At 55.5% G+C, this 27255-nt stretch overlaps 3 protein-coding genes across 11 annotated transcripts; all 3 read right to left on the bottom strand.

The window, feature by feature from the left end:
- Positions 1-102: 102 nt before the first annotated feature.
- On the bottom strand, positions 103-5217 carry SPAG7 (sperm associated antigen 7). Of its 2 annotated transcripts, XM_006217581.3 has the most exons (7): positions 4179-5217; positions 1646-1713; positions 1321-1409; positions 1092-1176; positions 893-982; positions 641-797; positions 103-524 (listed from the first exon to the last, which is right to left on the bottom strand). In XM_006217581.3, exons 1-7 carry the CDS (start codon positions 4261-4263, stop codon positions 415-417), a joined length of 684 nt encoding a protein of 227 aa, XP_006217643.1. In that variant the 5' UTR covers positions 4264-5217; the 3' UTR covers positions 103-414. The 2 variants fall into 2 exon arrangements, with proteins under 2 accessions (XP_006217643.1, XP_015106106.1); XM_015250620.3 differs by having other exon boundaries at positions 103-797; positions 4179-4430.
- On the bottom strand, positions 4460-20868 carry CAMTA2 (calmodulin binding transcription activator 2). 5 transcript variants are annotated; one of them, XM_072940521.1, is made up of 22 exons: positions 20735-20868; positions 19326-19420; positions 19029-19132; positions 17824-17891; positions 17606-17741; positions 16937-17023; positions 16529-16682; positions 16041-16175; positions 14512-15455; positions 13676-13802; positions 12239-12373; positions 10278-10393; positions 9488-9672; positions 9111-9189; positions 8708-8930; positions 8247-8548; positions 6868-7064; positions 6434-6617; positions 6157-6228; positions 5664-5851; positions 5425-5496; positions 4460-5311 (listed from the first exon to the last, which is right to left on the bottom strand). In XM_072940521.1, the coding sequence occupies exons 2-22, from the start codon at positions 19354-19356 to the stop codon at positions 5248-5250; spliced, it is 3603 nt and encodes a 1200-aa protein (XP_072796622.1). In that variant the 5' UTR covers positions 19357-19420; positions 20735-20868; the 3' UTR covers positions 4460-5247. The 5 variants fall into 5 exon arrangements, with proteins under 5 accessions (XP_072796622.1, XP_072796619.1, XP_072796620.1 ...); XM_072940518.1 differs by having other exon boundaries at positions 19326-19415; positions 20735-20792; XM_072940519.1 differs by having other exon boundaries at positions 16937-17008; positions 19326-19415; positions 20735-20791.
- Positions 20869-21228: 360 nt separating this feature from the next.
- On the bottom strand, positions 21229-27234 carry INCA1 (inhibitor of CDK, cyclin A1 interacting protein 1). Of its 4 annotated transcripts, none has more exons than XM_072940526.1 (7): positions 27045-27234; positions 25345-25432; positions 23225-23338; positions 22948-22987; positions 22486-22658; positions 21846-22011; positions 21229-21630 (listed from the first exon to the last, which is right to left on the bottom strand). In XM_072940526.1, the coding sequence occupies exons 1-7, from the start codon at positions 27169-27171 to the stop codon at positions 21484-21486; spliced, it is 855 nt and encodes a 284-aa protein (XP_072796627.1). In that variant the 5' UTR covers positions 27172-27234; the 3' UTR covers positions 21229-21483. The 4 variants fall into 4 exon arrangements, with proteins under 4 accessions (XP_072796627.1, XP_072796626.1, XP_006217668.3 ...); XM_072940525.1 differs by having other exon boundaries at positions 22486-22679; positions 27045-27233; XM_006217606.4 differs by lacking the exon at positions 27045-27234 and adding an exon at positions 26794-26924 and having other exon boundaries at positions 22486-22679.
- Between the last annotated feature and the right edge of the window lie 21 nt (positions 27235-27255).

Raw genomic sequence — 27255 nt, forward strand, 5'->3', positions numbered from 1 at the left:
TTGGCCATCTTTGGCCACAAAAGCAATTTTATACTGTTCAATGTATAATTGTTTCTCTTCCTCTCCGGGACCCGCCTTTCTCTGTTCAGACAAACCAAGACATTGGGTCAAACAGTGTTTATTGAATGTAAAGTAACCCGAGCCCCACGGGGAAGAAAATTCCAAGGAGAATGGAGAATAATACAGATTAAATACCCACCTGTGTATTCACACAGACACACACACACACACACAAAACACACACACACACACATACATATCCAAGCTCCAACAGTGACAAATCAAACACCTGCTTCCCCCAGCCTGAGCGATAGCTGTTAGGAGGTGGTTCAGAGGTGGGGTTCCAGGATGGATTCTAATAGCAGCAGCCTCGTCCCTCCCTGCCCCCTGCCCTGCCCCAGGGAGCTGGGGTCCCTAGGAGGTAGGTGGCAACTCTTCCCCGCTCTGCCGCAGACGCTTCTTGGCTCGAATCTCATTCATGGCCTCTTCAATGGAGCGTGTGTCCCTCTTGTTGGCCACGGGCACTGGGGGCAGAGGGGAGGGTGGGAGGGCCTAGGAGTCCTGTGCTCTGGCCTGGCCTCCCCTCCCCCCATGCTGTGCTCCTGTCCCCTGCCCTCCCCAGCCCCCACCGGGGCCTCACCACAGCCGTAGGTCTTGTTGGCCTGTAGCATGTGGGCTGCATCCTTGGCCGCCCCCTTGCCAATAAGGTGGCTGTACTTGTCCTTGTAGTCGCTAGCAGGGCTCACCACCACAGGTCCCTGCTGGGCCGCCTCCTCTTCCTGCCGCTGGGCCAGCTCCTAGGTGGAGGTGGGGCGCCGATGCTCAGGGCCTGACCCCAGGCCCTCCCATGTGATGGGCCGCAAGGCCCCAAGGACTGCCACACATAACTCACTTTCAGCTTCCGTTTCTCCTCTGCCTTCTGAGGGTCCCACTCCTCACCACGACGGTAGGAATCCAGCTCTTCATCTGAAGGTGCAAACTCCTAGAAGAAGGGGAGGGTGGGGGTCAAGGTTCCACATACATGTTTTACCTCATTGTTCTCCCCTAGCGGGGTACAGGAGAGGAGAGAGTGGGGAACTCAAGCCTTTCACCTTTTTGAAGATCATGACATAACGACATTCATCGTCTTCCCCGAAGGAGAAGGATGTCAGGCCAGCTACTTCCACTACATCGTGTCTAGAAGGGAGGGCGGAGGAAAAAAGTACTTGGGGCCACCAGGGGGCCTAGCGCCTTTGTCAAGAGGATTCCCCCTACCCCGCCAGCCCTCTCAGGCCACTCTGGCCACCTATTTTCTGCCTCCCCCGGCCTGGAAACACTCACAGTATGCTCCTCTCTATCTTGTTCATCGGCTGAAACTTTTTCTTGATCTGCCCACTGTCTTGGATGAAATCAGACACCTCTTTCTCCATCTTGGTCGAGGGAAAAGGGAAGAAGATATGAGGTGATGGCTCCACCCCAACATCTGCCTTCCCAGCGGGGCCCATGGGCCTTCCCCTCCCACACGTTTCCCAGCCTCTGTGCCACTGGCTGCCAGGCTGCACCTCTCTCATGACATTTTCCAAAAAAACTGAGTCCTCAACCGTCCAATTCTAACTGATTGGAAGTCCTTCCTGAGGCTGCATTTGATCTCTCCAGTTGTTCTCACCCTTTTACGAAACTCCACTTTCTGTTGTTTCTCTTGCTCTTGTAGTTTCTTCAGGCGGGCAGCCTGCTCTGGGGGTGAGAAACAGCAGCATGAGGTAGAAGCATGGGTGGGGAGAGTCTGTAAGGGTTCAAAGGGGTCTTGTGTCCACTGGGAGGTGTCAGGCTAGGAAGGTAGCATGACTGTTCATTCGGCAAGCACTGATTAATATTTACTCTATACCTGGCCCCATGCTAGGCCCTGGAGTATAAGAGGATTAAGACACAGCTTTGCCCTTTAAGGGCTTACAGTTTAGTGAGATCAGAATCATGCTCAACCCCATCTCCCAACCCCACTGGGGAAGCCAGCTAGCAAACATTTATTTAAGGCCTACAACATACAAAGAACTACAAAGGAACCTGGGGAGGTAATGAGGACAGACCAAGCCCTGGCCTCAAAGAGTTTATTATCTCATCACATACATCAGAAAGGGGAAATTATTTAACTTCCTATTATTTTGTAACACCCTCCACTTCTTACTTCTACAGCCAGGATGAAGCTTAAATAGCTAATCTGACATTCCTCTCCTTTGGGAGTGTAGGTGTAAGGGGAAGTCCCTACCCTTGGGTCTCACTGTCCCCTCTCCTCTTTTCTGCCATTTCAAGTTCGATATATTCTTAAGACCCACTTCTTCCACAGGATCTGAATCCCTTCAGCGGCACTGAACTTCTTCCTATTTTCCTCCTCACGCCAGGTCTTTGCACATGTTGTTCCTGCTGCCCTAAATGCTTTTCCTCCTCTTGCAAACTCTGAGATCCACCATGAGTCAGAGTTACACACTTCTTCCTTTGGGGCCCAAGCACATTTGGTTCAGACACCCACTACAGCACGTGCTGAGAACTAACCTAAAGTAACTTTTGTCTTCCCTGCCTCACGATGAGCTCTGAGAAGGCAGTGACCCTGTTCACCTCCTATCCAGCTATTTTCCGTGGCTCCAGGGCCTGACAGCTCAGGAGCTCTCCTCTCTCAGACCTCAAGGGCTCTGACCATCAATGCATCCCATCTTGACCACTGACTGTTCTCTAACTGGTCTGTGAGTCTTCTCTCTGTATCTGAGGAGGTGGCACAGGATTATGGTTAAGAACATAGGCTTAAAAGTCACACCTGGGTTTGAAACCCTGCCACTTAGCAACCGTGTTAACTGCAGGCAAATGACTAAAATCTGAACTTCAGCTTCCAAGTCTGTCAGTGGCCACTGGTGAACCCCACCTGGACAGTCATAGTGAGCATTAAATAATTCCAATTCCCTCAGAGCTTTCAAATACACAACTCTGCCTGTAGCACTTTGCTCCCCTCTCATTGAATTACCTGTTCTTCAGATCTCAACTCACTGCAGACTGGGTTAGGACTCGCAGGTATCCCCTCTCATAACAATTACTTTTCTTTCAGAGCATTTATAAAGTTTGTTATTAAATCCCTGTGTGATCATTAACACGCATTTTATCAATGCTCCAGATTGTGGGCTCCCTGAGGGTACCCCTGGCCCCCAGCAATCATTCAGTAAATATGTATTATATTTCGGTATTATGCAGCACTCGAGCACTTTGAAGGCACACAGGCTGCACTGGCCTTCCTTGGGAGGATGGGGAGCCGGCGCCCGGGACCACGGTCAAAGTCCATAGCGTTGGGAGTCGGTGTCCTCCCCAAGGTAGTCATTCTGCCAAACTCATTTACATGCCGCAGCGCCAGCAACCCAGGAGAGGCCTGGTACCGTCGGGCCGGCCGCACCCTATGCACGGACCCCAACTTGAGCCGCCTGCAGGGAAGTTACTCTGAGAACACAGGCGGGGAGACTGGCCAATCGGACGGGGCAGGGGCATTCTCATCTCTCCAACCAACATTCATGACCCGCCCGGGGAGCTCGGGAATTTTAAGGGTACAGAAGAGAGGAAGGTTGGAGGGCGGCGAGGGGACCGGGTTAAATGAAGTAGGACGGACATAGGGCGCCGAAAGGATGCAGCAACCAATTAGAGGTGCTGAGGGTGGGGTGGACCAGAAGGTCGAACAAGACTTAATAGGTAGACCTTTAAGTTGAAGTGGCCAATAGGAGTGATAGGATCGCGGATGGGCGTGCCCAGGGCCCAATCGGAATGGGGATGGGGTTGCAGGGACTCGAGCGCAGGGAAGCGGGAGGGGCCGAGCGCTCCAAGACGCCCTCCTGCGAACCGAAGGCGGGCCGAGAACGCCGAGGGTTTGGAGGCAGCCTACCAATCAGAGCACGCCACCGGCTGACAGGCGGGCTCGTCGGCGAATTGAAAAGAAGGACTGCAGAAGGCCAAAGTAGGGAGAGGCAGGGGCCGGCGCAGGGCTTCAGGTAGCCAATCACCATCCGCAAAGAGCAGCGGGCGGGTCCGCAGCCCTTTTAGGGACTCGGAGGGTCTCAGAAGGGGCCCGCGAGGGGTCTTTCAAGGTTGAAGAGGCAGCGTCGTCCAAAGAGGGAGGAGTGCGGTCCTGAGAACCGGGCGAAGAAAGGCGGTTGTGAATTTGGGGTCCTCACCTCGGGCCTTGCGCCGAGTCTCCTGGTCACCAAGGCTGGGTGGCTTCTCCATGGAGCTCAGGATGGAGCCCAGTAGGTCCGCCATCTTGGGAGTGACTGAGAGGGGGCGGTGCGTCTTAAAGGGAAGGGCGAAATGCCTTTAAGGCCGGAAACACGTCGGAGGCGGGAAACTACGCGCCAACCCCGCCCCGGCGCGGCGCTGTCCGGATCCCCGCGAGCCCGCAGCCTCCCGCCGGCAGTAGTCCCGCCCCGTCCCCCGCAGACAGAGGCCGGAGGCTGGCTGGTGCAGCGATGTTTAATGGCAATTCGTAGAAACCAAGCCCATGCACAAGTAGAAAGTGCTCGTGGAGCCGGCAGGAGGCCCCCGCCTCGCCAGGTACCACAAGCCCGGCCGTGCAGCCCTCCCCGCGGCGCCTTAAATAGATTCTTCACTATACTCTGTATGTTACATTATGTACAAGCCCCCTCCCCTTGGGGACGGGGCGGGACTCCGCAACGCGTTCCTATATACACCCCCCCTCTTTGCCCCGAGATTGGTGGCCTAGGTCGGTCGGGGTGACGGGGGAAGACAGGGCCAGAAAGGGAGGAAACAGACGCAAACATGCGGAGTCGGGGTGGGGGCACTGTCAGCCCTGAAACACGAGGGGCGCGCGCGCAGCGAAGGCAGAGGTGGGACCCAGGCGGATACATTCAGAGACGCGTCCAACAAATAAATAAGGCAAGTCAGGAAGGGGCTGAGGTGGGTGCAGGCAGGGGAGGGAGCTGTGAAGGGGCAGGCAGGGCTCCGGAGGTCACAGCTGAAGATGCAGGTATGTGGGGCGTGGGGCGTCTGGAGCCGAGGACCAGAAGGAGGGAGGGCACGACCCGGAGGGAAGAGGAGAGGACAGGGAGCAGGGGTAGGGGAAGGAGTTCAGCACTTCGGAGGGGGAGGAGGTGGAGACCGAGGACGGGCTCCAAAAGAAGTGACGGGAAAGCTGCCGACAGGGGGCTCCCCCTCCCCCAGAGAGCCCTCTCCCTGTTAAGACTGCGAGAAGCGGCCCCCAGGGTGATGAGAAAGGCGGTGGAGACGTCAGGTGGCCAGGCCCGGTTGGGGAAGCCCTTCCAGCTCCTGGTTCTGCTTCAGTTCCCTCATCCTGTGGAGAGACAAGGAAGGAGTCAGAGGAGACCTGCAGAATGGGGAGGTGGGATGGGGCCGGTGGGATGCGGGAGGTGACAGGGCCAAATCCAGCGAGAGAAAGGGCAGCACCTGTGTCGGCAGCGCCGCAGGAATCTCATTATCTTCCGGGCTGCCTGGTCTTGCTTTTTGGTGAGAAAGCCTCTGGTGGAAGAAGGAAAAGATGAGACTTCACACAACACTAAGGCATCCCTTGCCCTCCACCCCTTAGGGACTCTGGCAGGGAAGGGCAGGGTGGCAGGATGATGAACGGGCGTCCATGGGCAGTGGGCAGGCATAGAGGTCTGGGCGCTGCAGGGTTGAGGCCATACTTGTTTCGCGCAGGCAGGCTGCCTGTGGGCCGGTGGGGAGGCCCAGGCCGGCGGCGGTAGGAGCGGTAGTGCTGCTGGATGAGTACCGCTGCTCTGCGGCTCTGCTGAAATCGCTTCTGTTCGTAGTAGCTTCGGAACTTGCTCTGGATCAGGATGGCCGCCTGGGTCATCTTCTTATAGAGTGCAAACTGCAGGGGTGGGGAGGAAGGGCTGGGGCTGAAATGGAGGGACAGAGACCCAAACCCCTGAGGGTCACCCCCAAGTTCAGTTGATGCAAGTCTGTTTCTCTAATCCACACGCTCATGGAAAGGCTGAATCATCCCAGACAACCTCACACCCAGGTCTCATGCCTAATACCTTAAGTGCAATCCAGGTCAGCTTGTGGAGAGAGAAGGGGAGTTAGGGCTCCGGCAGCATCCTGGATGCTCTAGGCTGGAATGGGTGTGTGTGCATGTGGGTTGGTGGGTATGCTTTCAAGAGAGGATGGTCTCACCTGCTTGTACTTCCGGTAACAGCGCTGGATCACAGCTGCTGCTACCTCCTGCTGCTCCTTCAGCCGCCGGCCCTATGAGAAGAGAAGGAAGTCTTAACACCTAACCGCCCACCTCACAGACATCTAACTTGTCCTTCCCACTCGCCTGGGGTCCCCTGACCCTTCACCCCATCCCAGGCCTGTCTGGATGACTGTTGTCCCTCCCAAAGTCCTGGGAACCCACACTCCCCCACTCAAGATTGTGTAATTCATCCCCTGAAGCCCCGAGCCCCCTGACCTTGTACTTTCGGAAGGCTGTCTGGATGACCCGGGCTGCCTCATACAGTTCCCGCTGCTCATGATCCGATAGCGTCAGCAGGGCAAAATCACTCTCCATCTTGCCACTGGCAGACGCAGAGAGAAACTCGGCCCAGGAAGGTGCTGGAGGGATAGCCAGGCGACCCCGCTCTAAGGGCAGTTCGCTGTACAGGATAGAGAGAAGGCATGTCACGGGACATCTGAAGTCCCTCTTCTTCAGCTTGGGGACAGCTGTGAAGGCAGAGCCTGGAGAGTGACTTCAGAGCTCATCAGCCAGTTCCAGTCCCCTCCTCAAAGGCCCTGGGGCCTGAGCCCTGATGGGTCTTTGGCCATAGGGAAGCTTCCTCCTTTCTTCCTTCCCTCCCTCCCTCCCTCCCCTTTGAAGAAGGATCTGGAGGCTTTGAGCTGGTTCACCTGGGAGGGGCTGAGCTGGGGAAATGGTCCACATTCTCCAGGTAGCTGGCCAGCCAGGACATGGTCTCGCTGAGCCCCACAGCCCCCGTCCGCTCCCTCATTGGGTCTCCAGTCTCAGGTAGCCCCACGAAGTCCTCTCGTTTAATCCGCTCTGGTGTGGCTTCAATGATCTGCTTGGCCAGTGAGATCATGTCCACCTGGGTGAATGAGAAGAAGCTGGGTGAGCCTTGAGGGGCTCTAACTGCCAGCTGTTTCTGCTCTGCCAAAGCTATAGCCTCCACCCACGTCCTATCCTCTTCCTTGTCTTACCACCAGACAATGAGGCCTCAGGGATGGCTGTCCTGACTAACCTTGTCTTTCTTGTCAGTGTTCCAGATTCATTTATACTCCCTGGGGTCCCACTTGGGGGTACAGCCCTGTGTTGAGACCTTGTGCAAGACAGGATAGGAAGGACATACTCCAAATGGGATTGGGGAGCTAAGCCAGTGAAGGACTTACCCTTGCAGGCTGACTGGCTATCCCACCTGGCCTGCCCCATGCCAGCTCCCACAGGCTTGGCCATGCCTGCCACCCCCTTCCCTCTCCAGCTCTCCAAGAACCAACTCAGTGCTTGCCAATCACATGACACCGTATTGAATGGCTCCAGCCTTGCCTTGGCTCCAGCCATGAGGCCCGCAGCACTTCCTGCTGGCCATACATAAAGCAGCCTACTTTGTGGAGTTCTCTAAATTTTTTGTACTCTAGTCCTACCCAATTAATCCATTAGCCTCTCTAAAGCAGATCTGGCCCCAGGTCCTAGCAGAGAAGTCTGCTGCTACCCTGGAAGATTCACTCTCATTTGTTCATTGATTCCACAAGACTTTCTTATTTGTTTATTTATTTAATGGAGGTACTGGGGATCGAACCCAGGGCCTCGTGTGTGCTCAGCGTGTGCTCTACCACTGAGCTACACCCTCCCCCTCCACAAGACTTTCTTAGCTTTTACCATGTGCAAGCCTCTTCCTTGCCCAAGATCACTGCCAAATACTTCCATCTCGTCAACCTCTCTGCATCACGCTCCTCCCAACATGCTGCCATTGCTCTTATTCCCCAAGAACCTTGTCCCTTCATGGGTCAACAGGTAACTCCCACAGCCAAGCCCTAGCTGAAGATAATGCCCCAGAATTTTTAACTTCCACTGCCTCATGACTTCTGGGTCACAAGCTCTGACAGCAGCTAAGCATAGGGTCACCTGGCCTGTCCCCAAATGAAGGTCAATGGCCCCTTCTTCCCAAACTGCAGCCAGACAGTGATTCTGTTCTGTGGAATAGTCAGTGTCACCCCATCCCTGCACCCTACTCTGTTTCTAGCCTTAAAAATTCCATCAACATAAGCAGTACCGGGATCACATCCACAGCCGGGGGACTGTCAACTTCCTCTGGAGCAGCCCCACTGTCGGAGGCTGGTGGGAGAGGAGGTGGTGAGGGTGGGGGCCCTTTGGGGTTGGTGGCTTCATAGTCCATGAGGAGTAGGGGGGCCTCTGGGGCACCAGAGGAGAGCTGGCCTGGGACCATCTCCATAGTAATCTCAGAGGCTGGCAGGGGAGCCGGGGGAGGACTCCCATCCGGGGCACTAGAATAGGCTGACGTGACGGAGAAAGTGCCATCCGACAGCTCCGAAGGCGAGGAGACACTGCTCAGACCTGTGAGGTGAGGGAAGGGGGTGAGGGCCTTAGGCACCATCTGCCATCTCCCCAGTCGCCTAGCTGCCCCTCTCCTTGCTCTCAATCTCCCTGTCCCCGCCTTCTCTCACACTCTGTCTCCCACTCACCCCTGGTCCACATCCCTCCTTAAATCCTCACCAGTGTCTGGATTGGAGGAGGGTGGTGACAGGGCAGGCAGGGGCTCAGCTGAAGCTTCCTGTCTCTGCAGTTCTTCAAGGCAGCGGGCAAGGCGCACGTGGCCCCGGGAATGAGCCACGGACAGGGGCAGACGGCCCAGAGAGTCGGGAATGCTCAGCGCCTGTCGGTTCCAGCGGAAAAGGAGCACAGCAGCCTCCAAGTGCCCCAGGGCACAAGCCCACATCTGAGGACAGGTGCAGGGAGAGATGGATGGAGGCGGAGGTGAGGCGGGGACCCTTCTTCCCCGTGGCCAGTTCCCAGCCCTCCCCACTCCTTCCCTGCATCCCTCAAAGGATCTTCCTTTTCAAGCACCATTCCCGTTTCCATTGCCCTCCCTGTGCACTCAGGAGTCCAGCATCCTCACCAGAGGGGTGCAAGAGAAATGGTCCACGTTGAGTGGGTCAACCTCTTGCTCTAAGTCCAAGCTTCCGGTCTCCACATTCCTGAAGGGTTTGGGAAAGGGACAACAGAGCCCAGTCAGGGACAAAGAGGGCCCAGGAGGAACTTCAGAATTGAAGGAAGTGGGAAGCACTAAGGTCAGTGGGATGAGCAGTCAAAGAGATTCGTGAATGTAAGAAAGTCAAGAAGGCAGTGACCTGTTGGGGGACATTAAAATTCCCCCAAATGCAAACCCTCTTCCAGCCCCTCCTTCCCTCAGTAACCCTAGCTCCCTTGGCAGGGCTTCAGTTCCTCCTCAGTCCCCCCACCGCCGCCCCCCCCCCCCCCCCCGTCCCTGCTCACCGCCACTGGCTCAGGGTCTCAATGAGGCGGGCGTAGCCCTGGGCAGCAGCCAGGTGCAGAAGGCTCATGCCCCGGAAGGGGCTTCCGTGGGCCAGACGTTCAGGACCTCTCCAGGTGGAACGTGGAATCATGCTCTCTACCAAGACTACCACCCGGGCCTCGAACCCCGGCCCCTGGCCTTCATCCTGTAGTGCACACACCCTTAGGCAGAGACCTGAACCTTGGGTGCCCCAGCCTGGGATGGCCTTGGCCACCCCGTACCTGCCCCTACACCACACTTCCACTCCAGGTCACCACCACCCAGACCTCTGATAGCCCGTCAGTTCTCCCAGGTCAAGTTCCAGGGCGCCCCCCACGCCCACAGCCAACTTCCTCCAGCAGCCGGATTTCACACCTGCTTGCTCATGTTGTGCCTTCACTTTGGCTTCGGTCAGCGCCACATCCACAGATGGCTTCCCCACCCCCAGAACCCAGGGTCCTCTCCCAGCCTTCTTCCTTCAGAGACTGGGACCCGCCAAGCACTGAGCCCCAATTCTCCAGACCCCCTCCCCCGCCCTCTCCTTCACCTCCACCCTTCTGCAGACCAGGAATAGTGTGAAGCCTGTCATGCCAAGAGGGTGCCCAGAATAGCCACTCTTGCCATGGGGCGGGGGTGGGAGCCTGGTGACGCCAGGGAGACGGGAGAGGGACTGGCTGGGGACAGGAGAGCGAGGAAAGTCCCACTCTAGAGCCGTTTTCCATAGGAACACCCCACCCCCTCCACCGCAGCACTTCCTCCCCATGGAAGTACCTGGATTGGAGGCGTGTTGGGACCCTGACAGGGTGCCTGCCCAGCTGCTGCAATCTCTGCCATCCGCTTCTCCATCTGCTCCAGTCGCTCCAGGATGGACATCCGGAACTGGTTGTCTGAGGGGGAGCAGGCATGGGAGGCTCAGGGGGCAGCATCCAGGGGATTCCCTGGACACCAAAACTGGACCCTGTCCCAGGATCTGGGCGGTGAAGACGCACAATCACATCCTTTCCTCTTCTCCAAACAACAGCCCTTTACCCACCCGCCTTCTGAATACTGCCCCCCAGGATCAGTCCTCAAACTAGGGCTCTTCAGACGACTCGTCGACCTTGGACCCGAATCCAGAACTAAGACTGTGTCCTTCAAGACAGAGACAGTAAGACTCCCCAAACGGCATCCAGCCCCAGCTGCCCCGCTCCCAGTAACAGGCACACACGTGCTCCCAGCCTCTTCCCAAATGGACTGTTCCATCCCTTCTCACCCCAGACACTACCTTTGTCCCCCATGTTGGAGCTGAAGGACTCCAGGGTCCCTCCTCGTTAACCACTGCCCAAAAGAGCTCAGGGACTGTGATTTGGAAAGCACCGCCCCCTCCTCCCGGCCCCCAGCAGCTGTCCACAAAGGGGATGGAGGGGAGGGAAGGTGACAGAGATGGATAGTCATGTCCATTCCTCCTCCTCCTCCCCCACCCCATGCACAACTGCACACATGCGCGCGCACACACACACACACACACTACCCAAGCTATATCTGTCCCCTCCTGAGATCATACAAGGACAAGGAGGGGAGGTGGCAGGGGGTCAGAGTACAGGGAACCAGGCACAGAGAAGCAAGTGGAGACGGGATGTTCTGAGATGCCAAGACAGAAGTGGGTGAAGGGAGAGGGCTTGGTGGGGAGGAGGGTGGAGAGGGATGAGCAGAGACTCAGGTGTAACAGGAGAGAGCAGAAAAGATAAGCAGGGGAAGGAAGGAGGGGAGAGAAAGGACAGAGGAGAGCTGGGGGGAGACCAAACCAACAATAAGGAAGGCAGAGTGGAAGAGGGCAAGTTAAGAAAGGGACCAACGAGAAATGAAAAGGCAGGAGACCCGCAGGAGAGCTAGTAAAGCACAGATAAGACAGACAGGAAAATGAGGTGTGGAGCCATTATGCAGCAAGGCAGACAGAATGGGGCTGGCCGCTCAGGGCAGGTGGGCTTGAGTCAGAGTCAGAGACGGGCCGCCCAACAAATGCGCTTGGGCTCCTTGAGGGGTGCAGCCCCAAGAGGGAGGCACAGCAGGGCTAGAGCCCTTGAGTCAGAGAAGTGGGGTTGGAGGGGGACAGACTTAACAGGTGACAGCAGGACTGAGAGACTCCAAGAGGAGGCAACGGACACGGAGCCAAGTGAATGAGAAAGAAACAATCCTCAGAGCTGCAGAAGGAATAACCATTAAAAGGTTATTAAATAGCTCTGGATTTAAACAAATACACATACACGAATATGTGTACATATGTGTGTCTCTGTGTATAAGAAAGTACATTAAAGACGGTATCATCGAATAACATTATAGGTAATCTTTCATTTTTGACTTTGTTCTTTTCTGTGTCATTTCCAGATTTCCTGTAATAAACGCCTATCTTTATAATTAGAGAGAAAAACAATAGGTTTAAATATGCATTTAAGTACACACGTGTACTCGCATGTATCTGTGTACATTGCTCTACACCCTGTGGCTGCCCCGCCCTTGGCCTCACGTGCCTAGACCTCATCCTTTGGGAGGCCAAGGACGGTGCAAGCAGGGACAAGGACGACTCCAAGATTTGCCAGGAAGAGGAGGTGAGGGAAGTTTACTGCCATATTCAGAAGTGACCAGCGAAGCAAGAGCCGGGAAGAGTGGTCAAGTGGGGGTGGCCACCTGAGTCCTGAGGGGTCGCAGAGCACGTCATGCTCACAGGTTGTGGGGTCAGAGGGCTAGGTACTCACCGTCCAGTGACAGCCAGTCTAGCTGAGTACTAGGCAGTGACAGGAATCGGCGGGCTCGATATTCAAAGAGCACAGAAGCAGAAAGGGGCCCCTCCCGCCCCGCCACCTGCAAAGACACCAGCCCGACCTCATGGGCTGGGGAGGGCGACGGTCAGCGAGAGGGCTCTCTTTCCCAGGCTCCTTCTCTGGCCCCTGTGTCAGGGCCACAGGTGATCATTTTGCACCTACTCCCCTCCTCCCCTGCTGCAGCCCAAGAGGCCCCAGCTTCAGTGGCTTTGGCCCTAACTGCCCTTCATTTGAGAACTTAATACCTACTATGGGCCAAAGACCCCTTGGATTCTAGACCCTGTAGTTAAGGCTGTTTGTTATTCAACACCAAGGCCTGGGAGCTAAGACTAAAGAGATACCTATACTTATAAACAATTTGATGGTGGTGAAATCTCTTGATCCCCCACGATCAAGGTCCAGAGGTCATAACCTTGTTACTAAGATGGGAGAAGGGAATTAGCTGCTCACTAACAGGGTCTAGGAAGAGCTGTGTCCCAGGGTCTCAATGCCTATAGCCCTGAGAATGAAAACCCCAGGCCTGGCCCCAAGGCTAGAGGCTAAGCCTCCCAGTCCTCAGCTTCTCTGGTCTCATCCCCTTTCCTGCCAGGTACCACTCAACAGGGCTGCTGAGAGTAGGGAAGAACACACTTATAGGCAGCAAAACTGTCAACCTGTCACTCTGGTGGTCCTTGGGGTCCCAAAGCAACACTGCTGAGTGCAGGGCAAGGGGCAGAGTTGGTGGCAAAAGGGCAGAGACGAGCCTTGGCAATGACACCTAGACCAGGGCTGTCTGACAGAACATTCCTCAGTGGGAGTGTCTGCATCTGCACTGTCCAATAGGACAGCACTAGGCACGTGTGGCCACTGAGCATCCAAAATGTGGTCAGCATGATAGAGGAACTGAATTTTAAATTTACTTTTAATTAATTTCAAATAGGCACATGTGGCTAATGGCTACCATACTGGACAGCACAGGTCTAGAAGCCAATATCCTTCAGTCCCAAGACTAGTTGGAGAAGACCAATCTCTCTCCCTTCTCATTCTCCAAAGAGCTCCTGGATTGGAGCTAGAGGGTCTGGACGGACAGTAAAGACCCCTTGAGTCAAATGCCTGACCTTACAGGAGGGGAGGCCAAGGACCTAAGAAAGGAGCAGACTTATCCAATGTCACTAGCCAGCTAAGGAATAGATTTCTTAGACCAGAACCTAGACCTTCCCTCACCTAAGCCCAGATTCATCTGCCTGCTGAGGGACCACGGGGCTCAGCTCCAGGACTGGATGAAATCTTTGTGCTCTCAGGAACAACCTGACATGTTTGTCCCCAGTGCTTCCTGGAAGACCTAACTGTCCATATGTGAGTCCCTTCCCCTCCTGTTCCCAGTCCCCATACCGGGACAGTAGCAGCGTAAGACACCAGGCTGGACAAGTGAGGCTGGCACTGCGATGTGATCAAAGACACAGGAGTAATGCTCGGTGGCCTCTGTCCAAGGACCTGTGATGAGCACCTTGACCCCACCCTGCAGACAGAAGTCAGAGAGCTGTGTGACGGGAGCTCTGCTGGGGATCCATTCACTCCCTCACCCATCCATTCATTCAGCCCCTGAGAGAGTATCTACTGTCCGCTGTACACCCCAGAGCCTGGGGTACAGGGACTAGACAGGACCCAGTGAATGAGGTCGACTAGTCTGTCCCTCCTCCCCAACACACCTGCCCTCTACCTGAATCTGCCAGAAACGGGGAACGCACTGCCTTCCCCAAGGCTACCAACTCATTTGCTGAGAGCTGTCATTGGGAGGAAGTCCTTTTCTCAGGGCCCCCTGAACGCCCGCTGTAGTTCTTCCTTTCCCTCTCTGGGGCAGCATAAAGCAGAACTCCAGTGCTGAACACAGCCTTTCAGCCTCCCAAAGTCTGCAATCACATCCCAGCTGTGTTTTCTCCAGGCTGAGTTGCCCCATTACCCCCTACCCCCACCCTGTGAAACAGTCACCAAGGAAATGAAGTCCCCTGGGGCACCTGGGGACTCACAAAGCCACAACTCACATGCGGAAGGAGGAGGAAGGGGGAAAGGGTTAGTCAAGGGGACTATGAAAATGGGGAAGAAGCTACACTCTATGTAAAAATAGAGGCTGGGGAGACAACTAAGGAGCCATGGAAACTGAGGGAAACTAGGTCACAGACCACAGGGCAGGAGGGATGGAGGATGGAGGAGAGAAGCCTGAGACTCACCTCCGGGTAGGACCACTCTGGGGAGAAGTCTGTGATGGTGCTAAGAGCAGGAGAGAGCTGGGGGGTGGGGGCAGGGATGCTTGGAGCTTCGTCACTGATGAGTTCTCCCATGAGGTCAGGGAATGATGAAAGGCCAAAGGGCTCCAGTTCACCGGCCCCACCAGCTCCTCCAAACAAGGCCTCCCCTCTTCCTACTCTGCCAGACGGCCCCAAGGGGGCAGGTGAGGGTGGGGGTGAAGGAGGGGGTGAAGGTACAGGTGGGGCAGCCCCCTGGGCCTTGAGCTCCTCCCCACTGTCATCATCTTGAATGAAGAAGCAATTTCCTCTTCTCCCGCCTGCTCTGGACTGTGGAGGGGGACCCCGAGCAGCTGCCTGGGGCTCCAGGGCAGCAGCGGGCTCTAGGGCAGGACAGGGTGTATGGGCGGCCTCTGCCTCGGGGAAGTCTGGGCTTACCCCCTGCCCCCCTCCATACGTCTGGCCCCTCTGGGGGCTGTTGAGAAAACGATCAGGGTCAAAGGCAGGGCTGGGAGGAGCTGGTGGGGCAGAGGGCTCAGAACCTACAACGACAGCCAAGCTCATGGAAGGCCTAGGATCGGCCTGGGGAGCCAGGTGCCTGGTAGGGGTCAAGCCCCCGGTTCGCTGCTCCAGTCCTGTCAGGAGGAGGATAGCGGTGCCTCCTCTTGACGAACCCCCTCGGGAGGTGGGAGGGCTAGGTCTGATCTCCAGGGGTTCCGCAAAGCCGGAGGAAGAGGAGGAAGAGGAAGAAGAGGAAGACGGGGAGGTATGTGCCTTGGGGAGCTCTGGGGGAAGTGGGGCTATCAGTGGAGGGGGCTCAGGGGGGTGGGGGTGGGAGACGGAGGTCAGGGTTAAAGCTCGGGGCTCCACTTTGGGAGAGATGATGCGGTGTTTCGTGCTGCTGCATTTGTGGGTAAGGCTCCCGGAACCTGGAGTGGAAGGGGTGGTGGAGATAGAAGGGATACGACACTCGTTCTCCAGCTTTCTCTTTGAGGAAGCCTTCACGCATTTCCTGGGATTTCAGTAACTACCAGAGATGTCATACTGACTGTGGCCACTGGGAGGCAGTCTCCCCCTACTCCCACCCCAGCCCCCACACCGCCCCTGCCCCTCAATTAAATAGGACTGGGAGAACACTGCAGAGGAGGACTGCGGGCTTGAGGAAGTAGCTGAGAGAAATAGGCAAAGGCACAGCAGACGGACAAAGGAACAGATCCAGGGGGCACCAACTAAGAATAAAGCTAAGCCTGTGTAGAAGCAGTAATGCTGGCGTGCCTGGGAGTTGCTAAAGGAAGGAGGCAGATAAAGAGCCCAAGCTGCCAGGACTCAAGTAAAAGGATCTGGGCCACTGTGCACCCAGATGGGAAGGCCTCTGCTCATCTGGCCCATCTTTCTGGGACACGCAAAAGACATGCAAATTAGCATGCAAATCCCAGCAAGGCAGATATCCCCCTGGCAAGAGTAAGGGCAGTGTAGCTAGATGGGAGGAGAGCTCCAAGGTTGGGGTCACTAACCAAGGCCCCCACTGCAGAGACAGGCGTGGGTTCGGGGTGCGGGCTTGGTTGGGTGGGTGTCCAGGATCTGCTGCACCAGCTGCTCTACAGAGAACTCCTCTGTCCCGTTCCCACAGCTCCACTTGATGCCATGAACTAGAGGAGAGTTGCGGAGAAGTGCTGGGGGACCCCTACAAAATAGTCCTCAGGGAACTTTGATGGCTCCTCAAGCATCTGAGATGCTTCATGCCTTCTGGCCAGGTGAATAGAGGCCAGCAGCCTCTAGACAGCTCTGACCTGCAGCTCACAGCTGCCCTTCAGTCCTTCATATCCCAACACCTTAGATGGTACCTGGAACTCTGGTACCCACCCTCACCCCTAGGAAAGAACCCTCCTGGCTTGGGGGGAAATGGTCACCCCACAGATTCCTGGGTGTAGAACCCTGGCCCCTTGCGAGGCCCCTGTGCCCACGCTCCCCTTGGGGCACTGTCCTAGCCCTGCTGCCTTACACATGGGCTTCAGTTGTCCCAAAAGCTCCTCCCGGGACCACTTCAGCCACTCTCGGCGGTCGCTGCTGATGGAACAAAAGATGGGGCTGCAGCCCTTTCCACAATCCTCCAGGGCTGGGACGTTCAGGTAGTGCACAAGGACGATGTCAGGGTTCTGAGAGCACAAAGGTACACACAGAGCGCTATGGGGTCCTGACATCTGAGGGCTCGGCTTCCTGGTCCTCACTTTCCTCCTGGGCACTCCCAAACTCACCCCCAAGTTCTGGCTCTCTCCATCCCCAAACCCCTCTCTCTTCTTCCCAGGCTCCTTTTCCCACTCAGAAGTGGGTCATCCTTCTACTTTTTTTCAGGCCCCCCTCTCCCTCAAAGAACCAGGCAGTCTGGCTCCCTGAGCTCCTCCATCCTTACCTGGAGCAGCCAGTAGCAGCGCCGATGGAATGTGGGGACGATGGAAGAGTGAACGTAGCAGCCATAGAGACACTGCCAGGAGACAGGCTGGGGTGGGGGGAGGGCTAGTCTGCTCCCCAACTCTTCCTCTGTTCAGTCCCTTTGCAGGAATCCCAATCTTGCCACCGGTTCCTCTTTAACCCTAACCCACCCCCACCTATTCCCCACACCTTCAAATCCCAGCACCCCGAGTCACCCGGGGATGGAAAGAAGGGAGCAGTGGGGCCAGGGCCTCATGGTGAGGGCCAGATTTGAGCTATGGGACTACCTAGAAATCAGAGGGCAGGGCAAGAACACATTCGAGATGAGGAGCAATGATTTGAGGGAAGAGAAACCTGTGCTTAGAGGTTCAGTACTTGGACCCCTGCAGGAAATGCAAGAGAAGTGAGGGGCCAGGCATCGCTGTCCTCCAGGGGGAGGCATGGCCTAAGTCCTGGAGATCTGGGTCATGGAGGGAAATGGGAAGCGGAGGATGGGCTAAGCATCAGCTAGCGGATCCAAACAGAGTGGAAAGGGAAGAGTGATGGGGAGGGTGGCAGGTAGATGTTGTCACCAAGCCCTGGCAGGGCTGGAGCCCAGCTCAGGGCAGAGGAGGGGGCCCAGGGCAGGTGAGCTGGAGGCCTCGCTTACCTCCATGCCCTGGACCTTCAGCTTCATGTGGTCCTCTCGGGTGGTCTTCCCATCCTTCCGCTTCTTCCAGAGGTAACCATCCTTCCGGTATTTCACCTTCTTGCGGTTATAGAGGATAATGGAGCCATTCTGAGGCCTGAGGAGGGAAGGGCTGATCTCGAGTTCTGTGCACAGAACCCAGGATCCCTGCCATTTCCCAGCTTCACAAACTTTCTCACCTTGTCTTGGGGGCACAGGATAGCCACTCATCGTGCTTCTCAAAGGTGATCAAGTAGGATGCAATCTCCTGTAGGAGGAGGCACTCAGGTGGGTACCCCCTTCCCAGAGTCTCAGCCTGGCCTCTTAGCCGCCTCCTCAGTCTCTCTCTGCTCAGTGCTGGCAGCCTGTCAGGGATGCTGCCAGGTATCTGGACCGGCAAGACCCACTGCCCTCCTAAGAATCTTAGGTTCCATCCCAGACAAAAGTCTAATCTTCTCTCCTTCCCTCCCCCACTACTGGGGCCTTAATCTTGCAGTCAGGTCCAAGTTCTTTAACACCATCCTTCATGCTGCGTGTTATTTTACTCTCTCAAAATCTCATGTTTATGCCACTTCCTCACTCAAAAAACGTCAATGGTTTGATCTTGCCAGGAATTTCAGATGCCTCACTCTGAACCCACGGTTCTCCCAGGCCAGGGATCAAATCATCATTCTCATTATTTCCCCATATTGCACATACCATTCCTCCCAGACTAGTCCACTGACTCTCTGTGAACATGCCCTGAGCCGTCACCTCCTGAACGTTAGTGTCCTACAAGCCTGACGTGCCATGTGCACTTCTCTCTGAGTCTGGAGATCCTAGCCATCTTGTAGATCAAATCCCTCCCCAGGTCTCCAGGAAGCCCTGCTGAGCACCCTGGCCCTTCCTGCATTTACAACAATCAGACACACATGTGCTCTTCTCATCAAATAATCAAATCAATAATGATCCACCACAAGTACACACAAAGCACTGTGTGTGGGGAGGACAGAAGGCATGTCACACCAGGGCTGTGCCCTCCAGAAGGAGCCAGCATCAGTGGTGGTTAAGAGCAGGGATGCTGGAGTTAAACTCCACGATGTAAGTCAGTGTTCTCCTCTGTACTCGGGGATAATAACACCTGCTCTACAGTGTTGGAGGACTGGGTGAGATAATGCAGGTCAAGTGCTAGGCACAGCCCCTAGCTTATAATAAATACTTGCTAGGGGGAAGCTATTGTTTTTACCCAGGTGGATAGGCCAAGGAGAAGTGAGCTCCTACAAGATGCTGGTCTTTATGTCTTTCAAAGAGCCTGGAACAGTACCCTGCACTTGGGAGTATCGACAGACACAGGGAGGCCCCCATTCACGCTCCTCCAGCCCACCAGGCCCTGCTAGGCCCTAATCCCCCAGGCTCCCTGGAAAACCTCATTTGTATTCCACCGTAGCCGCTCTGGGGGCAGCAGTGGACAGCGAGGAAGACACTCCAGCAGCTTCTTGGGGAGAAAGATCTTCAGGTGGTGGCTGTTCTCTAGAGGGAATGAGAAGGGAGAGCTCAATGTGCTGCTCCAGACATCCCTGTGATAGCCCAGGGGAAGAGGGCCGAGCATTGGGGGAAAATGAAACGACAACAGGGAGAGCAGGCATCCAAGAATTAGAGGTCACCATGGTGCGGGGAGAAAAGAAGGCTGTGCCCCAACTGGGAACCTGGACTGTAAACTCACCAGCAACCTCGGTGGTGTCCTTGGTATTCATGGTGAGGGCTCCAGGGGGCAAGGTCACCCCCGGCCTGAGGGGCCGGGGGGAGGGGGAGTCTGTGCTGGGAAGGGAGAGAACAAGGTCATGGAAGAAGACCCACACTGATCCAGGATGAGGAGGATGAGGTGGGAGACAAGGTACAGAACTGGGTCGTGATGTCTGGGAAAGATGAGGTAGCAAGAAGGGGCTGGACTATGATGTCAGAGTACAGCCGGGGAATGGAGGAGAGGGAGAACCCAGACAGGGTGCCAGGAACCAACACTAGTGGGGAGACACGACAGAACAGAGTAATCAGGAAGAGAGCGCTGGGGTGGGGGAGGGGAGACGGCGGGCGGGGACGGGCGGTCCAGGGACCCTACAGCCTGAGCTCTTGCGAGGCTAGGGCTGCAGTGGGGTCAGGCTCTGAGGCTGGGACTCAGAGCATCCGGTTCTTGTTGGATGGTTTGACAAATGAGAGCCTGGGTGTTGGGGGGAGGGCAGGAGATCTAAGTCCGGGTGGAAAGCTAGGCCTTAGAAGACACACCCTGAGTTCCTTCTCTATTTGATTTTTCCAAAGGGAAGGACAGATCTGATAACTAATCTTTAACCTACACCCTCCCCTCCAGGTTGGTCAGGCAGGGTCTGGTAGAATCTGGGCTAGACACTCAGGACACAGCTGCCCACCCTCAGGACAACCCATCCTCCACCCTGAGGATGACCGCGGTCTCCCACCCACTACCCTGCCGCACCTCTCTCCCCAAAGCCTCTGTTTCCTTTGGCCTCCAGGCCTACCCTACCCCATCTACCACTTTGGCTCCAGCCTGAGCCCCACCCTCCTGGGGGAACAGATGGAAGCTGGAGGATGCTCTCAGCGCGGGCTCCGCCAGGTGTCAGGAGATGGAGAGGGGGAAGAGGCCCGTCCGAGCTCGGCTGTGTACAGCGGAGCCTAGGCTGGGGTAAGGACTCCGCCCCAGGGCGCAGGTGCTCAGTCCAGGCTAGGCCGCCCGCCAGGGTGCGGAGTGGGCCTGGGGGCGGCCCCCCACGTTGGGGCGGTGGTCCCTGGAGACGCTCCGAGGTGGGAGGGTCCCGCTTCCCACCCACACGGAAGGATGTCCGGGAGAAGCTGCGGAGCAGAGTCCGCAGGCGCGCGGCGTTCTAGGGGCAGTGAAAGTGCCGGGGTGCGGGGGTCCCCGGGACAGCCCGGCACGGCAGGTCGGTCTTGGGGCCCTACGCGGAGCGGCGCCCCCTGGCGCGGGGGAGGAGGACGGAAGCGGGGAGTGAGGGCGAACCCGCGGGAGTGCCGGTGGTCCCCCGCGCGGCGCGCCACGTCGGGACCCGTGGAGCTGCGCCCCCTGGTGCGGGGGCGGAGAGGCGGGCGAGAGGCCCTGGCTCTTACCTCCCGGGGTCCCGCGGGTGACGGCGGCAGCGGCCATTCTACCCCACACCGACCCCCCCCCAGCGCCGGTGACAGCAGCGTCCGACGTCACTGCGCACGGGGCGGGGCCTCCCAATTAAGGGGACGAGGGTCGGGAAGGGAACCTGGGGTCACCACGTGGGGCTCTGGGTGGGGCGCCGGCCGGAGGGACTCGGCTCTCTGGGCCCTGAAGGACGGACTGCCGGGAAGTCCCAGAAAGGGCAGCAGTGCCGAGAGGCAGGATGCCGGGGTCCCGGAGGCGGAAGCGCGGCCGGCTGACATGACCCCGGGCGGGAGAGTGGGGCGCGGGCGGCCTTCGGCGCGGGGCGGGGAACGCTGGACCCGGCAGGACTTTTCTTGGGCACGACCCCTTGAATCTGGGGGACCCAGCTCGACTTCATTTTAGCTGGGTCCTCTCGAAGGAAAAAGAAACCCTCCCTCCCCACTGCTTCTCGCAGAGAAAGACAACTCTGGGCTCCACTTACTTGCTTTTTAATAACAGAACAGAGAACACGTGCCAGGGAGCGGCCCTGGGGGACAACCGGCCTGGGGGAGCTCCCGTGAGAGGGGTGGGTCGAGGTGGGAGGCCGAGAGTTCTTGCCTCATTCAGACGATGGGAGAGGAAGTTGGGAGGGACCAAGGGAAATGCCTTAATGTTAGGAGATTCCAGCGCAGAGAACTAGTCCCTGGCCGCTGAGGCACGCTAGCATCTTGGGCATGGAGGTTTCTCCTTACTCCTCAGACTGCAACTCCATCCCCCAGGGATTGTAAAGGGGGTTCCTACTGGCTGTGACAGTGCTGAAGGAGGCCAGAGAGCCCAGCTGCCTGGAGAGGCAAGACCCCTCCTGGCCCAGGGGACTCCAAGGAGACCAAAGCAGCTGTAAGAATGAGAAAAACTGAAAAACAGATCTCTCTCCACATTTCCTAGTCCACAAGCCCATGTACTTCCAAGTTCCTGGCTCCCGCCTACTTTATTTTTGCTCTTCTCAAACCCAGCCATCCAGAGTGGCTCTTGGCTTCCGCTGTCTCTCCATGCAAGACCAGGCACCCACATCACCCTCCACCACCCGACCGAGTTCCTCACCAGACATACCCGGGCCCTGCCAGTAGTGAGGAAGTGGTCCTCTTCCCGGGGATAGGATGCCCTCTCCTCTTCCAGGTCAGGGTGCTTGGTAGTGCCAGGGAATCCACAGCCATCACTGTCAAGCACCAGGGGCTCAGATGCAGTCCCAGAGCTGCCCCGCTGGGTCTTCTTCAGTCTGTGGAGACTTTAGGCTTAGGAAAGAGGTGCCTAAAGGCCAGGCATCCGGTCTCCCCATTCTTCTCCTTTCTGCCCTGAAATACTTCCTGCTGGACCCAACAGTGTTGTCACCTGACTTCCATCTATCTCTCCACCCCCAATTTTCTGCTCCCCTCAAGCTGTATTTTCAGTCCAGGGGCTCAGAGGTGACCTCTAGCTCCCAATGTCCTCCAGTTCTATGGAGTGCTTTTCTCTCTTCAATGATCCAGTTTCCACTCCTTCCAGCCCATACGGTTCATCCCCATCCCTCAGTTCCCTCCTCATTTCTATATTATGGAAATTTTGCTTCAATCTCACCAAGTCCATGGTTCATTCTCAAACAACCCCCAATTCCTTCAGGAGGAGGAAGAACCTCAATTCCTCCCTTCCTTAGTCCAAACCATCTTGTCCCCATACCCTGTTTGGCTCCCAGAGCCCAGGTGTCTCTCCTTACTCATTGATAATTCTCTGTCGCCTCCTTAGATCCTCCAGGTGATAAGTGACAGCCCTTACCCGGGCTGGGATGCCCCCAGGTCCGTGCTGCATTCCCCCCAAATATGGCTTGCGTCTCTTTCTTCTGCAGAGCATCTCAGGGGGTGGGAGCCTCTCAGTGGGGTATAGACCAGGCTGGGAACAACCAGTAGCTCTCTGTGCCAGAGAATGGGGGAAAGGAGGCAGAAGGCAGAACTGGGTCTCTCAGGGGAGCAGGGGCTGAAATAGGGAATCGGGGACTTGTGAAGCCCAGATCACAAAAACACAGCTGTGATCTGGAAAATTATGATTGATCCATAGAAAGGAGGGCCTGGTCAGTGCACTGGCTGGGGGACACCAGAGGGAAGTGGTAATAAGGAGAGCTGAAGAGAAGGCAGTGGGTGCAATTTTAACCGAGTGTCAAAGGGCAGAAAATCTGTCATACCACCGGGGGTGGGATGTACTGTTCCTCCATCCAGGTGGGGCTGTGAAGCACAAAAAAAGGACTAGATGCAGAGAGAATACCCCCGATCCACATTGTTTCTCTAATGACCTCTCCCAAACACCAATCTAGCATCAGGAGCTACAGTGCCCATCAGTCAGTGGGGTAGTTACCCCCAGACTAGGGCTTATTGCTACCATAAGTCTTTATGGTCATTTAAAATTACACAGCATCCCCTTCCCACCTCCAGCTAGTCCCCATTTTCTCCATTTCTACCCACCTGGGCCTTTGACTAAGGTTCTCCCAGAAGGTGTCTCCATAACGCTGGGGCGTCAGTCTCAGGCTCTGGAAAGGTAAGCTAGGGGGTAGAGATCGGCTGACCACCCTGGAACACCTGAGGTGAGGACAAGATAGGTTGGGGTCTGGCTCTTCCCTGACAGCACCTACTCACTCCAGGAATTTAGGAGTCTTGTCTTATCATGGGACCATACAGCTGCTCAGGCTCCCTCAGGCCATGTCCTCCCTTATCCATTTTAGCTGAGGAAGGTGCTGAAGCCTTTGATTTGAAAGGTGATTTGAGCTGGAGATTAGCAATTTTTTTAGCCTCAGATCTCACTGAAGCTCAAGTTTCTACATCCCACAACCAGAGAACATCATGTTTAGCAAGCAGGGCTGTTAAAGAGGAAGGCCTCAGCTCCTCAGGTGATGCAACAGACAGGTTCCTTTTAGATCCAGGAGAGTAGAGCCTCTGTTCACCCTTGCTTTATCTCCCCATCTCAGAAAGACTACTATTCTTTAGGTAGGGAGGAGTGTGCAAAGCTGTTGGAGAACAGTGCTCATCACTTTCAAAACCCCCAGAATGAATCATGACTCCTCCCCTGATCTTTAGAAAGAGTGTCCTGGGCTCTTTAGCTTCTTCATCTCCATCCCTCCTTAAGAGATCTCATCCAGGCCCATGATTTAAATTCTACCAATGTACTGACAACTCCCAAATCTGTATTTCCAGCTCTGGCTCCTCCCCTGGACTCCAGACTTGCAGGTTCAACTGCCCACTCAACATCTCCTCCCTAGCCTCCTCCATCTTGCTGAAAGGCACTCCAAGTGTCCAGTTGCTTGAGCCAAAAGCCTGGTATGCCTCACTTTCCCTCACCTCCCATACCCAACCTATCAGCAAGTCCTGTGAGTTCTACATCTAAAATATACCCAAATTTAGGAGGGAGGGTAGAGCTCAGTGGTAGAGTCGAGTGCATGGGTCCTGCGTTCAATCCCTAGTACCATTTATATATTGGTGCCAATAAATAAGAACCTAATTACCACACCCCTACAAAAAAAAAAAACCCAAATTTGACCAGTCCTCACCACTTCCACTCCCATCACCACATTCCAGCTCATATTCTCCTTCCTGGACTATTGCAATAGCCTCCTCCTCTGCTTCCATTCGAATCCCCCAACAATCTATTCTGCACAGAGGAGTGTGGGTAATCTTTTAGAACTGATCATGCAAACGATATGTGGTCTGAGATTTACTTCACAATAATCATACCAGGAGGCTAGATGAGTGTATTGATAAAAAGATCATCCATATAATGATAATTATTATAGTTAACTGAAAAGGGTACACTGCGTTCATGATTACTATTTTCTCTACTTCTGCAGTTGTTTGAAATTTTCAATAACAAGAAAAAGCTTTTAAAAAAAAAGTCTATTCATGTCTTTACCTTGCTTAAAAACTTCCACTGATTTCTACTTTCCTTAGAATAAAATTCAAACTCTTTTCAATGGCCTGCAAGGTCCTATATGATCTGGTCTCTGCCTGTCTGACGTTATGCTCCACTTTTCCCTTAAGCACTAAGTTTCAGTTACACTGACCTGCTTCCTGGTCCTAGAAAGTAACAAGCTTCTCTTTTTCTTGGGGCTTTTTAAAAACCTACTATTCCTTCTTCTCCCCACCTCTGGTTCTCATCAGACTGATTTCTTCTCATTTTTCAGATCTCAGTTCAAACTCACTTCCCCAGAATAATCTTCCAGAATCACTCTACCTAAATTTGTGTCTCCAAGACATTCTACTTTCCATTATACTATGCTTCTGTTTTATTTTTTCATGTACTTATCACTAGTCAAAATTACACTTATTTGTATGCTTATTTTGTCTCCTTCTAGAATGGAAGCTCTATGAGCAGGACCCCTATCTTTGTAATTGCTGAATCCCCAATTCCTAATACAGTGCCTAGAAGATTGCAGTGTTGAAAAACTATTTGTTGAATAAATTAATAAATCACCAATCCTCGGAAACCAGGCACTGAGCTTCTTGTTCGTTATTTCCTATTCTTCTTAGGGAAGAACACAGGCATGCATTCTTCCCTCCATCCAGTTCCCCACCACTAGGTAGGGAGGACTTACTTGGCAAAGGGGATAAGGTTCTCTCCATCTTCCTGTACTTGCATGACTGGACTGGACTGGGTGGCTGGACTGAGTCTCCTCATTGGTGCTGGAAGGATAATGGAAAATGAATCATTTAATCCAAATAATGGTTGTAGGGATGAGACCTGTAGCAGATCTAGAGATTGAAAAGATGTATGGGTCCAAAAAGAAAGAGAACTGAAAAGGTGTTTCAAACGCTGGACATTTCTATTAGCCAAATATACTGGTTGAAGACGGTGAGCAGAGGAAATGTGGATGTGGTAAAAGATAAAAGAGAAAATAAATTTTCTGAAGTCAAACATACAGAGTAGGTGAAATTTACAGTTAGTAGCTGAGTGACAACTGGCAATATGGGATGATGATGAAATGAAAAAAGATGACAGGTGGAGACTACATGGGGCAGAGGCTTTTGGGGGTAGTTGGTAGAGAATTGGTGGTTAGGGTCAGAGAATTGAGGATGGGCAAATAAACCAGGCATGAGAGGTCAATGAAACCTAAGTGTGGACAGAATGATCAATTGGTGCCAAGGAAGGAGAGGGCGGTTGGGAATGTTTATAGGTGAAGAAGGTGAGCAGAGAGGTCAGTTGCACAGTGCCAGAATTCGGGACAGCCAAAAATGACGTGAGAGCCAGCTGGAGTGCGCAGAAAAAGCAGATAAGGATGCTAGGTGCCTTAGGAGCGTGCCGGTAGACAGCATAAATTTTAGAAAACTGGAAACTGTTAGAGGTGAACAAGTATTTCTCCAAGGGCAACTAAGGATGTGCTGAGAAAGCAGTTAGGAGAGGTGAAAAATAGAATGGAGGAGGGGTCTAAATAGGATGTCTTGGGTCATAGTGGGAGAAGCTGAACTAGGGGGCAGGTGGGAGCTGAGGGGCATGGGGTACTCAGGTAACTGGGTCTACTTAGTTGACTCAGATATAACAGGAGGATGGGCCTAAGGAAGCTAGACAAAGGATTGGAAAGTTGATGGCGGGGGCGGGGCGGGGGCAGCCAAAGCTGGGAAGTCAACCTGAGCCTGACAGGGCGGATGAGGACCAGAGGGGTGGGGCTGAAGGATCGGTTCCAGCTTGAGGGGTCGCGGGAGGGCGGGCAGCCTGGAGGGAAGGCCAGGCCTGAGGGTGCGAGCTGGGTCTGACGGGGCTCAGGAGACCCTTGGCAGGTGGACTGGGGCGGGGGGAACGGCCAAGCCTGAGGGCACAATTGGGCGCCTGAGGAGTCGTCGTGGCTACCAGCTGGTGGGCCCGTGCCTGAGGGACAGTCGGCAGCCTACGGGGGCCAGGCTGGGCCAGCAGGGGTGGCCTGGGCCTGAGTCGGCACTCAGGCCTGAGAGGGAGGCTTGGGTCTGAGGGGGGGCCCAGGCCCGCCTGCCCTGTCGAACAGGAGAGTCAGCATAGAACGGAGCGCCTGGGTAGCCCTGCCGCCGCTTACTGCACTTGGCCGCGGAACCTGAAGCAGCTGCTCCGCGAGTTCTAGAACGATACGCCGGGCGCGGAGGAGGAGCGAGGAGGCGACCGAAGCCGAGGGCGGAGCCGGCCAGGGCTGCGCGCCTCGGGGCGGGGCCTATGCCAAGCCACCTCCTGGGCGGGGCCTGGCGGGCGGCTCCGCCCCCTTGCGCGCCTCCGACGGCGGCGACGGGCGCGGGTCCCGGGCCAGGGTCATCTACTGCGGTCCCCTCCCACCTTTCCCGGCTCCTCGGATGCAGGACCTCTCTCCCCTCTCCGGAATCCCGGCGTCCTGCTCGCCCTTCAGCGTCCGCAACTCAGTTTCCCGGTCCCTGCCCGGTGGGCCCCACAGTCCCGGAGACATTGCCCCTTTAACAGCAGTCTGGGTCGCTCCTTCTCGGGACTGCGCGCGCCCGCCCTCCGCGTGCGCGCGCCCGCGGGTCCCCCG

Source organism: Vicugna pacos, chromosome 16 (genome assembly GCF_048564905.1).
Source record: "Vicugna pacos chromosome 16, VicPac4, whole genome shotgun sequence".
Taxonomy (NCBI): domain Eukaryota; kingdom Metazoa; phylum Chordata; class Mammalia; order Artiodactyla; family Camelidae; genus Vicugna; species Vicugna pacos.

Bases quoted from the DNA above. Each gene is read 5' to 3' on its own strand.
- SPAG7 (XM_015250620.3), bottom strand. From the start codon at position 4,263: ATGGCGGACCTACTGGGCTCCATCCTGAGCTCCATGGAGAAGCCACCC. The intron at 1,410-1,645 runs GTGAGAACAACT...CCCTCGACCAAG, and splicing joins AAGTGGAGTTTCGTAAAAGG to ATGGAGAAAGAGGTGTCTGA. The intron at 798-892 runs GTGAGTTATGTG...ACCTCCACCTAG, and splicing joins AGGAGAAACGGAAGCTGAAA to GAGCTGGCCCAGCGGCAGGA.
- INCA1 (XM_072940525.1), bottom strand. From the start codon at position 27,171: ATGTCTCCGGGACTGTGGGGCCCACCGGGCAGGGACCGGGAAACTGAG. The intron at 22,988-23,224 runs GTGGGTAGAAAT...TGTGCTTCACAG, and splicing joins AACCTTAGTCAAAGGCCCAG to CCCCACCTGGATGGAGGAAC. The intron at 22,012-22,485 runs GTAAGGAGAGAC...AAGTCTCCACAG, and splicing joins CGACAGAGAATTATCAATGA to ACTGAAGAAGACCCAGCGGG.
- CAMTA2 (XM_072940518.1), bottom strand. From the start codon at position 20,771: ATGGCCGCTGCCGCCGTCACCCGCGGGACCCCGGGAG. The intron at 12,374-13,675 runs GTATGGGGACTG...CGCCCTCCCCAG, and splicing joins CTTACGCTGCTACTGTCCCG to CCCATGAGGTCGGGCTGGTG. The intron at 6,229-6,433 runs GTCAGGGGGCTC...CTCTTCTCATAG, and splicing joins CAGCCTTCCGAAAGTACAAG to GGCCGGCGGCTGAAGGAGCA.